The 12,065-nt window shown below is 51.3% G+C and overlaps 1 protein-coding gene across 9 annotated transcripts in view; it reads left to right on the top strand.

Annotated features, from left to right (window-relative positions):
• ATP8A (ATPase phospholipid transporting 8A1) overlaps positions 1 to 12,065 on the top strand; it is a 29,693-nt gene that overhangs the window by 8,039 nt on the left and 9,589 nt on the right. For 5 of the 9 annotated variants that reach the window (XM_011149636.3, XM_025302680.1, XM_025302669.1 and 2 more), the window contains exons 2-5: positions 3,997 to 4,393; positions 11,228 to 11,463; positions 11,731 to 11,829; positions 11,939 to 12,049. In XM_011149636.3, coding sequence (XP_011147938.1) covers positions 3,997 to 4,393; positions 11,228 to 11,463; positions 11,731 to 11,829; positions 11,939 to 12,049 — 843 coding nt within the window. Of the gene's footprint in view, positions 1 to 1,134; positions 1,445 to 3,996; positions 4,394 to 6,509; positions 6,722 to 6,798; positions 7,153 to 9,139; positions 9,468 to 11,227; positions 11,464 to 11,730; positions 11,830 to 11,938; positions 12,050 to 12,065 lie in introns of those variants that run through there. The other 4 variants (XM_011149639.3, XM_025302701.1, XM_025302710.1 and 1 more) reach the window with 4 other exon arrangements.

Here is a 12,065-nt window from a genome sequence, read left to right as displayed (position 1 = left end):
CTCGATCTTATCAGGTCGAAACTTCGTGTCTTGCGTTATCGATCGTTTTCACTCGCCCGTATCGGCCGTACCTGGCCGCTATCACGTCGGATTTCTACGCAGTGGCTCACGGTCTGTCCGCGCGAAAAAACCGCTCCCGGCTGGTCGACCCGCGCTGGTGATCAGAAGAGAAACGGATCGCGACGGACAACCGTCGTGCACGACGTGTTGCTGTTAACGTAAACACAGGGTAGAAATTCGCTAGAAACTATCGGATCGCGACGTGGCTGGTACGCTCGCGAGTGCAGTTTTGTTCGCGGTGCCAAGCAGTGCGTGCCAATGCGGGTCGTTCGCTCTTTTTTTTTCCGATAACACACGCGGACATGTTCCTTCCGAACATGTGTTTTAGATGCTAATTCGATGCAATAACTCGCGGTTTTGCTTTTTTTTATTTTGTTATAAGGTTCATCGCGTGTGTGTGTTCATCATTTCAGTGCCGCGTGAGATCGAGTGGATCATTGCAGTTGACCTCTTTACGAGCTGTTACATTGTTATCGTGCCTGCTCAAGAAGAGCAACTCGACGGCTCTTGGAATTTTACAGCGACATTCCTCTAAATTCATCACGCGGCGTCTCGGAAAAGACAACCGAACAACAGACGCTGAATTTCTTTCCTTTTTTCGATCTTTTCCGTTTTCCCCGCGATATCGAAGCCCTAATTCCGCTGCGCTTTTCGCTTCAGCTTTGCTCTCCTGTTGGTTCTTTCTTGTCCATTCCATTTCTTGTCTCGTGCCATTCGGGAGCTTTCACCACGTCGGGAATGCCAAAGATTGAAATAAAGAATCGAATGATCTCTTGAGAAAGGCAGGCTCGACAAAGCTATTTTCTCCCGACCGTGCGCGGGTCAAAGTTGAACAGAGTCCTTCGGCGAGAGTAGTAACCCTTCGGAATCGCTCGTCTGACCACTTCCCAACTCTTACTACTGCACGCGACAATCGTCTTCGTTAGTATCCGAGAGTCCGCTCGCACAACAAGTCTTCCATATGCGCGCGCTTGTACGGAACGGAAGGTAATATCGTTCTTATCTTCCACTTTTATCACTTTCAAGTGTGCAACTCAAGATTCGATCGTTTGGAGAAGATATGTGTCAAAATAATACGATATAAAAGTTACGAAAACGATGATCGGCTGTGAGCGGTCAGCGTGAACATCCGTGCGTATATCTTGTCATCGTGCGTGCGCACATAACGAAGTTTGTGCTGCGCCTAATCAGGCAGTGTAACATCGGCCCGGCTCGCGCTTAATTGCTCTGGCGAGCCTCCCGAGCGATGAATAATTCGCGAAGCCGTCAGTCGCGGATCAACGGCAAAACGAGGCAATAAGGCTGACTAAGCCAAGACGAGGAACCAACAGAGGCGGCGAAAACGGGCCGCAAAAATCAGCCTCGGACGACGCGTTTGATAGTAGTGAGTAATCTTTCCCGTTTACGGTTCCGTGAAATCGCCCGCGTCATAGCAGCGAACGGCCCATTATCTTATATCTGTCGACGATAGGTGAAATAATCCCTCATTATCCTATATTATTTAGGACCGCTAGAAATAGACAGCGCAAATTTACGTAACCGCGAACGCATCGTGTCGCCAGATGTAATCCTGTGATAAGTGGCTCGGTGCAAGCGCTTCGACTCGCTTCGCAGTCGAAAACGCGCCTGTGTCCGGGACAGTTTCGGAATAAAGTCGCAATTTATTTAGCGGTAATCGTGCGATATTCGATCTGATGTCTTTACGTGTCGGCTCAGTGACGCACAAAACAATCGTGTTATAGACGAGCAAATCGAGTAACGCGTTATCTCGCGATCGGACGATGTCATATATTTGTCGAATGAGTTATCGCGATTCGGCCTACGTCGAAACGAAACGAAATTACACGCGAGATCCCGGCTGGCGATTTGAGCCATCGGCAAATTCGGCCGTTTACCTTCGATGACACGTGTCCTTTGCCGCCGCACGCGCCATGTTATATGCGCGCCGTTGTAGAAGATCGTTTCAACGCCACGCCAACGGAATTTCGTATCGCAGCGATAACGCAAAAGCGATCGAAAGTCAGATTCTCTCGTTGAAGATCTTGCTTTTGGTGGAACACTGAGGCGAACGTTTTCGTATTCCACGCGCGTTCCTGCCAGCTGCGGACGACGCGCCGGTAAAACGGGAGATGCTTTTCAGCCGCGCTTCACACGCGCGTTTATCAATCTTCGATGCACGTCCGATCGAGTCCGGTCATTGCGCAATTGCGCATTAAATACAAAACAGCAAAGCTCGTACGCGGAAGACGCACCTGCGTGACGTAGAACGCGCGACGCGTCCACCTACGCGCGAAATTATGCGGCGCGGTAAAACGAAGCCTTACATAATACTCCAACGTCGCTGCTCACGAAGTTTCTTTATCGTCGCTTCGGGGAAAATACGCGCCGACTGCGGGAACGCGCGCGCACGCGGTCGATTCATGCTCGTTAACGTTGTCAAACACAAACACGCTCGCGATTATTTCCCGGAGGACATTTCTTTTGCGGATTCATTAACGAGCCGTACACGGTCATCCAATTATAAACCGCTACTACTCATTCGTCCTCGATAATCCCTCATGCATCGCGCGTTTCGATTCAGATGTAGGGTCTGCGAAAGTTCTCCGAATCGCTGATGATTTTCCATCTCGCCGATGAGTTTTTTCCCAAAGAATAAATCATTCTGCGCGAAACCCGAGATCAGACGTTTGCTGAGAGAGAGAGAGAGAGAGAGAGAGAGACGATTGAAAGTGATGGATAACGATGAGACGCGGACACTTTGATCGAGCACTGTGTTGCTGAAAGAAACATGAGGATCAATCTGCAGGCAATCTATAATAAATTTTTGCGACTTTTACCTCGCGAGCACAGCAGGGATACGCCTATATTTGTTATATGGTTTGTCGTATGGTTCACGTCACAGTTGATCTGCGTCGATGCGACTGCCAATGGACGCGCAATATGTTATCGCGACGTACCGTTTGTTATAGCAGCTGGCGTGAGTCATCGGTGTCATGCATGTCGCCAAGTACAATTTCACGACAAAACCCGACACGTACAATATATTTTTATATTTGTTCTTAAGTATAAAGATTAAAGATGGCGATTTAGACAACGGTGTTGGTTCGAGCGAGTATCGCGCACTCGATCGTAGTCTCGGAGCGAGGACGTTTATATTTAAATACTCGCCGATATTTTACGAAGTGCTTCCAACTGTTTTTACTTCCGATGTTGCAGGAGGAAAGGAAAGGAAAGAAAATTTTAAGAGTTTCTACCTTCTGCCGTTGACACTGAGAGAAAAAACTCCAAAAGATGTGGAATTTTGTCGAGTGTCTTTCGCTCGCGAGACTAAATTTCCGCCTGAAGAATCGCGAGTTTCAGCTCGTTCAGGAAAATGAACGAATCAGGTCAACGAGAGTCAGTCGGTTTAACCTTGCGGAGGTTGAGCGTTTCCAGGAAAGCCACTACGATGTAATACTACGAAACAAGCGCGGGTTGACTGAACCGTGACGTGTGTGTCATAAGAAACCGGCGGTAATATGAACTTCTTCATGGTCGTCGAGTACGCATCTAAATACACACGCGTTATCACGTGTGCATCTTGCTTACGCGCAGTCACGTCGCGCGATTCGCGCCCGTCGCTTCGTCGAGGAATGTCACAGCGATGGCGCGTGTTTATGAGATTCCACTTCGCGGCTCGATAGAGAACGAGCCGGGTCTCCGATTGTGTCGCCTCAACGGGTCACACACCGGCTTGACCGGTCTTGGAACAAAGCGACGAATCCACGCTGAGATCGATTCAGCTACGATATCTCGAATCCAAGTCTGAAGTCCGCGTCCAGTCCCCTTGAGATTCCCCCGAAATCATCACGAATCAGTTCGGATTCCCGATATGTGTATCTCCTTGCATCGAAACTCGAGATAACTCGATCACGTTGTGTCGTTTGTGTTTCCCAGGCGCCGGCACAGTCCATGCAACCAACTGCCAGGGGGAACCCCCGGCTCCCCAGCCCTGGCCCGTTGCGACCGTTCACACCTCCGGACCTCTCTTCCATACCCCATATGGACGGCACACCTCTGCACAACAGCAACGACAGCAACGGCAACAACAACAACAACAACAACAATAACAATAATGCACACAACAGCGGCGCATCACCCGCGAGCAACAGAGCGAACGACGGCGCACAAGAACCCACCGGGCCCTTCATCATCGGCAGTCCCATCGATCTCGGCGACATCGACAACGTTGACAACATCGGCCTCCGTTTGGACCCCGCCGTGCGCGGCAGACGGAGAACGCGGGAGCACATCGAGCTACGGGAGACCGACCTGCCGGAGTCGACTTCCGAAGGTGAGTCGAGCGAATCGATTAATTACGGGAGTTATCTGTGTGCAAGCACACGCACACGCGCGCACATTTGCGCCGCGGGTCCTCTTAACAGGCGAACTCCGGGGCAAAATATCGCACAGAAGTCCCACTTGGAGCGGTCAATCAGTCAGGTGGAAAGTCAGTTACGGCGTTTTCGAGAATATCACCGCTCGAGCGTTGCGATTCTTTTTCCGTATGTGCACATGTGTGTGTGTGTGTGTGTGTGTGCCAATTTTCGCGCACGACCTTCTCCTAGCTGCGGTGGAATAAATCCAGCTCTCACGAGCGGGTGACACTGTGTGAAACCACGAAAGAAAGAAACGTTGGCGAGACTTCGAGCGAGGTGGAGAGAGCCAAGACGAACAATTGTCGTTTTAACCACCTGCATTCGTAAATGCCCGGTTCCGGAGACGGCGGGTCGCCAAGTGTATACGCGAGATATACCCTCATGGACACATGAGTTGAGTCTCCGATAGCGCCTTCGTCAACGGCTAGCGCTAATTCGCTCTATTCGCTCTATAGCGCTCTGCTCGAGCGTTCATTCAGTTAACGCCTTTAATCTCGTAACCTGCCCGCGCTCTAATACTTGCTCTAACGCAGAGAACATTCACCGGAGGTGAACAGCTGTCTACTCATCCAGCTCACTATTCCCGGAGCTGAGAGTCTCCTGACGTCTCCTGACCGATCGCTCTCCTCGGTCTCTCTACCACCTGGCTGGGACGTTTGCGCGCGCTGTCTCTTTCTGTTTGTGTTTCTTTCTTTAGGAAAGTATGTTCAAACATATACGTACTCATGTCTGAGCACTATGAAAATTATATTCCAAGGACGACGCGAAACAGTCGCGATCCCTTAAGTGAGGGGGATCTCCTAAGGTATTCATCGATGAATGGACAAACGGCGCCGCTCCGTTTAAACAGCCGCGCGGAGAGAACCACCCCCGTTGACGCGTCGCGGGAGTGTCCTTGGCCTATCGATAGCGTTTGTACAGTCGTCACGGCATCGCCACGCTCCTCCACGCTGCTCCGGCAATCATAGGGCGCGCAGCCGTTGTTGCGTTGAGATGCTCGTGGTCGGTGCTGACACCAACTTGTTGCCGTTGTTGGGCGCATGCGTTCTCACGGCAGCACGTGAACACACCTGACGCATTCGTCAAGTCAACCCTTGACCAGTGCCGTATGAACTTGGTTAGCCACAAGTCGTGGATGATTAGGAGGACCAGGCGTTATCAGGATGTCGTGGGCTACGAGCCGACGCAGGAGTTGGCCACCAAGTGGGCCAACTCTAACCTTGACGACAGTATTCTTACATCGTTACATTGTTGTTGCATAGATATATCCGCTGGAAAAGATGCGCGACGACAACGTAACGACAACACTGTTGAAAAAGTTCCTTCATGAATTCCTACAATCCGCCAATTTTCCTAATCCATGTCCGATACGCTGAAAATAGACCAAATCCACTTGCGGCAAATCTCGCGATTTCCGACACGCAGAAATCATCAGCAATTTTATATAGGAGGATAATTTTCTATCTTTTCTATCTTTTTTAAGTTTTCATCTAGTTCGCTCGTAGATGCTTCATTTAGACTCGAACTCTCCATGTATTTCAACAATCTTGGTACCACCAGCTCCGGGGCTTCTAGTCGTCGGCTGAACTGGCCAGACGAGGTCGCCCAGTTTGGAGGTCGGGGTGCGCGTGGTGCGACCTTCTGGCACCGCCAGGGTCGCGTCGCAGCGCGTCGCGGTCCGATGGAGTCACGGCCGACTAGTACTGCCTCTGCGGAGCGCGGAGATCTTCGCGAAAGACATCTTCGTGCGACGTCGAGCGGCGGTGCGCATGAAACGCGAGGCAGCTGCGAGTCGACGATATAACACGACGTAACAACGTCCGAGTACGTGAGAAGGTGCGCGTTCGCGAATTTTCCGCCGGTGTAATCGATGCCGCCGCCTCGGCACCGTCGTGGCGCGTGTGCGCGTTGACGCACGTGCACGTAGCCGACGTGTCATCGTCGGCAAGCAGCAGCAGCAGCAGCAGCGGCGGCGGCGACGACGGCGGCTGCTGCGGCAGGGGTGTGGCGAGAAAGAGAGGAAGAGAGAGAGAGAGAGAGAGAGAGAGAGAGAGAACGGCAAGGCATCCTCCGGACGCGATGACGTAGACGGTCTTATTCGGACGATCGTTATCCCGTGAGAATGCAGACCGCGTAACGTGCGACGACGACGACGACGACGAGGACGAGGACGAGGACGTGGTGCGTGCGTGAACAACGTTTCCGCTTGACGCGGCGTGCGGAGATGCGAATTCGATCGCCAGGTGGCCAAAAGTGCTACATACCTGACTTCTTTCGTCGAGAGAGTGAGAGAAAGGGGGAGGGGCAGAGAGAGAGAGAGAGAGAGAGGGGGAGCTCGTTCGATCGATCGCCAGACGAGACGTGCCGATAACACGCATTTCCGAGTTGGGCTTTCCGAGATTTTTCGCTCGCCCGACAGTGCGCGACTCTCCCGGGATTTCCTCGCTGCAGATTCACAAGGGCGCAGGCACGGAGAGGAGGGCCGTGTCCTCTCTTCCGCCGATCCGGAGGAATCGAATGCCGCGTCCGCACGGGGTCGCACGGAGGAGGCGAATTCGCGCGAGCGACCTTCGGCGAAGGAGTATTATTTTCCCTCGTATTATCGAAGAGTTCGGACGAAGACGCGGACGCGGACGCGAACGCGGGCGGAGATGCTCGGAGAGAGACTTTATAAGTAATTCAAGTTCCGGCGTTTTTCCTCTGCCACCGCTGCACAATCATCCCTGAGCCTCTCACGTATCGTGTACATTTATAGCACTCTCGTATGCGCGTAACTTTCGGAAATTCGATCTGCGAGCGATCGCGAGAGAGCGGCCTGGCGGAAACGAAGTCCCAACACGCACGTGTCTGTCGTTCGCTCGAAACAGACAGATCCGCCGAAAACGCCGAATTCGTATCCCTTTTCCGCACGCAAAAACGCGATTGGTCGCGATGACGAATCCGTCGGGAGAATCGTGTGGCCGTGTGTAGATATATGTGTGTGTGTGTGTGTGTGTGTGTGTGCGATTTGGCGCGCGGAAGAACGATAACAACGGTTAATTGCGGCGCTTTAGCGAGGCGATCGTCGGATAAATGAGCGCAAATGCTTCGCGTGCGAGCCTGTCGGAAGACGAGATATAACACCGGCGAGCGAGGCTCGATTATGTGACACCCACTCTCGCGTAACCGCATTACGCAATCGTTATCTCGCGCGCGCGCGACGCGCATCCTCGAAGGCGTCGCGCGAATAAAAACTATATGCCGCCGTAAATAGCGCGCGTCACGCGTCGCGCCCGTAATATATAGCGGGCGTGAGTTTGGAAAATCAATAGCCGGGTATAATTAAATCGGCCGTCGTGCCGTCGTCTGTCCCGCGCGACACTCCGGGCTTTTTGCCCCCGAAAAAGCCGTGTTTTGCGTGCGTGATTGTTGTTAATCCGCGCGGCGGACTTTCGTTCGCAGTTTCGTCCGCCGTGCACTTTCCGCCAGCTTTCAGGAGAATCAGAATTGCCTCGGCCGATGTAATATTAACGCGCGCTGATCAATTCGTAAGTGCTCATCGAACGAATGTTTCCCTGCCGCACGCTGAAGGGGAACGCGTGTAGTAGAATTTGAAAGAGAGAGAATACTCCGTTTCACGTTCCGTCGCAGGCTGTCTGAAATAGCTTCGATTATCTCCCATCATTTGCGTCCCGGTTTCTACTTAATTACACAGGATGTCCGTTGTAAATAGCTCGGATATTAGATCCAGGCGGGTCGTGTTGCGCCGCGAGGTGTCCCGCTTCTGCCGCATTATCAATCAACGATCCTTTCAACGTCGCGTCTATTTTCATTGCTGAGAGCCTTAACATCGCAATTCTGCGTAAAATACTACTTCGTCGTATACGGCAGATAAGCAGACAAGCATACCTAACTCTCGCGTGCATAACTCGTCTCTTTCGGCACAAAGTGCTCCCTTTTTGCTCCAGTGTGCTCCCTTGTTAAATATATTAATAAACATCGACCTCTATTCTAATCGTTTTACAATATTCTCCCCTCCTGCGTGAGTGTATTCCAACGAATATCAGATATATTCTCACGGTGCTCGAATTTCCAAACTTTCCTCTCGCCCTTTCTGTCATTCATCATTCGACAATAACAAGCTCGTCGATCTCACAGACCGGCCGACAGAGACGATCGCGATGAACCGGCCTGCCATTCGAATATGACGCGGTAGACTCGGGACACCCGGTATAAGCACCCGCTACGCGACTCATGACAGCGCCGCGAGTGCACGTGACGGTGGTAACAGCGCGGCGTGTCGTTGCGACGCGTCGCGTAAGTTTTGGTTCGTATGAAAACACGCATCAGCGCTCGTCGTGCACAGTCGTCGTCGTCGTCGTCGTCGAGGTTCCGCGAGGAGCGCGTACCTCGAGCCCGGAGACGCGAGAGACGGTAATCCGCGGAAACCGCGCGCACGTCGGACGTTCGCGGTGGAAGCTCGCATAACCTCAAAATAACGCGATAAGAGATCTTCTCGGGCGGCGAAGCAGGCGGAAAAGAACGCGCCGTCGGTTTTCCCGGTGAAGCGCGACGGCGTATAAAGACAAACATCGGCTGGTTCGCGGGCGATATTGTTGTGGCACGACGCGACCGGCGATCGATGCGATTAAAGGGAGAATTATTTATCGTCGAGCTTATAGGCGATATCTAACCTACTACCGTCACCGCCGCCGTCGCCTCCGTTCATACGTCCACCCGATGCGCCAGCATCGACGTTGCCGTCGTAGCCCGTGTCCACGTGTGGAAGTGTGCACGTAGTAGTGTGCGCGCGGTACGTTACATTCGTGACGAGTTAAATATGAATCGAAAAGTCGGACGTATCGTGCACGGTGACATGTGAGACACGCGGCCGCTCGATTCGGCGACGTACACCACAGCCAGCGATCATGGAAGTCGCGAGCACGAAGCTGCTGCAGTGGTTCAATGAACTCAGATCCCGTATACACCTCTATCTGCACGCCCAGACGCGTAAGTTATCTCTCCATGCGCCCATTCAAAGTATCAGCGATTAATTCGAGCTGTCGGGTCAGACGTGCTGAAGATATATATCATCATCGGCTGGTCCGTCCAGCAGCACGACGCAGCGACGACGCACGCTTGTTGTCGAGTAGCGTCATGCTTGAGAGACCGTCTACGGCGACACCGCCGACGCGCGACGGCTCGATGGAATTCAGTCTTTTGTCGAATGCGCTTGCCTTTGTGTCCGGCCAAGAGACGCAGCGGTGATATTTCAGAGGTCCCCGAGATATAACATTTTCCCCGGCTGAGACACTCACGTGGCAGTTCCCGCAGCGCGGGATGCGGGATACTCCGCGATATGACGCGGTCGATGCGGTCTCGACCGGATTCGGTTCTCGATAGGAGTGATTTTGTTCTCGATATAAATAAATATGATGTAAATGCGGTTTTTTTTCTTCAAGTATACGCGCGTGCGCAACATATCTGCTAACGGTATACAGGGTGATTCGAAATTCCCGCATTCGGAGTACAGGATACTTTATGGTAAAATAAACTTTTTCCTTTAGCAAAATTGCATCCGACAAGCAGTTTTTGCAGGAGAACGTGTTAAAGTTAATGAATAAAGAGATCACCCTGTATACGCGACTGCAGTAATAAACCGGCTAGTTTCAAAGCAGTTCTTGCATATCTGAGAACTTGTTCCGTGAACTACACTATCGGCTGGAAATGTTTATTGTACCATTGTGCGCTTTTTTAACCGTAACTGAGCGCATCGCGTTATTTGTGACGTAGCTGATCGGTTTTGCGCTTGTCGTGAAATATAGTACCGAGGAGGATCGATTTGTGCGAACGAAGGCGTAGTTTTACTTTAAACACGAGGCTTTACCTTCCCGGAGGATCCTCGGTCCTCCGTTTGCTTTGCGAAGAAAACTTGGGCGAAACTGGAAATGCCGATATGACGATTTCGTCGGGATTGATCCCGAAGAGCACTCATGACGCCCGGTTGTCATAAATTTAACGCCAGTATTGTTCAAATAATAATCTTTTCGCACATTCTAACAAAACATCTGGAGTATATTCGCCATTCAAATACGAAACTCATGTCGATGGAACGTGGCTTTCGAAAGGCTATACCTTTGTCGCTGCAAACGCCGCGATGCAATAGTTTTCGAGGGAACAATTTGAAACTCGCTTCATGCGAGACATTCCATACACTGGCTGACAATAAGATTCCTTCGTTGCTCTCCGTCTCTGCCGTATCTCACGCGCGATAGCGATAAAGGCCGAGTGCGCGTTTGACATCGGGCCGACAATAAAGCAGAAGCCTTTCGCGCGTCGAGCGGCTGTCTCGGGGAATACCTACGGCCGTGTTATTTATCTCTCAAGTTCACCGTGTCACGTATGACTATGATACTTTTATAGCGATCATTTGCTGCGTATATCTCGCGCTCGTGTCGCGATACAACTGTCAGTTTCACTGTTGGTGGGCGGCGGTGCATAATGCGATAAAGCGAGGAGGCTATAGAAGGAATATCTGAATATCTGTCATGTCTCTTGGAAAATGTCACTTCCTTGGACACAATGCGCTTTAACAGTCGGAATTCCCCGATGAAAATGCCGTGACCATTTGTTTTACGTCTCGCTCCTTCCGACAGGCGTGTGTATTTCTGTATACTTGAGGAGAACGAGCGGTGAGCGGTTTTGCCGGCTTGCCGAGGCACGTGAGATTCACACGAAATAAATAGATCGTTGCTTTTCGTTTGTTGCAGTTGGTCCGGTAAGGGCGGAAAATGGTGGCTCACAGGGTGAGGATCAACCACCTACGCAACACGGTGATAATGAGGAGAGGGTCATCTTTGTCAATGCTCCGCATCAACCCGCAAAATACAAAAACAATCACATCACCACTGCGAAGTATTCATTTCTGTCATTTGTACCTTTATTCCTGTTCGAACAATTCCGTCGTTACAGCAACTGCTTCTTCCTGTTCATCGCACTTATGCAGGTAGAGCTTATATGACATTCGGCTGTAAGTGTAATCGAATCTCGCGAATGTAAACGAGTATGTAGCGAGTGTGAAGCGAGAAGAACGTCGGATCCTTTTCCACAGTGATCTCTCTTTGTGATCTCGCATCTACTACCCTGCTTGGTTCTCGAGCAAACAATGTGAATTCTCTTTCGCGTCTCTCCGGACCTTATCCTTGAGAATCTATATTGAGAATCATTCGCAACATAAACGAGGTTTAACGCATTCTTTCTGATTTAAATTTAGCAAATACCAGACGTTTCCCCGACCGGACGGTACACAACATTGGTGCCACTGATTTTCATCCTCAGCGTGTCCGCCCTGAAGGAGATAGTCGAGGACATTGTGCGTACCTTACATTAAGAAGTCAAAATGATAACACGGCGCGTTTTTCGCCGCGTTGTCGCGCGTACGCGCGACTAAAATCTGCCGGTCTGTTTTTCTTTTTTTTTAGAAGAGGCACAGAGCAGACGATGAGATAAACATGAGAGAGGTGGAAGTCCTAAGGGACGGCCGCTGGCAGTGGATACAGTGGCGTGCTTTGGCCGTTGGCGATGTAGTTAAGGTTGCCTTCCTGTTTC

Source organism: Harpegnathos saltator, unplaced genomic scaffold (assembly GCF_003227715.2).
Source record: "Harpegnathos saltator strain DR-91 unplaced genomic scaffold, Hsal_v8.6 scaffold115, whole genome shotgun sequence".
Lineage (NCBI taxonomy): Eukaryota > Metazoa > Arthropoda > Insecta > Hymenoptera > Formicidae > Harpegnathos > Harpegnathos saltator.
The sequence above is the reverse complement of the archived record's forward strand: the minus strand, read 5'-3'. Positions and strand labels throughout refer to the sequence as shown.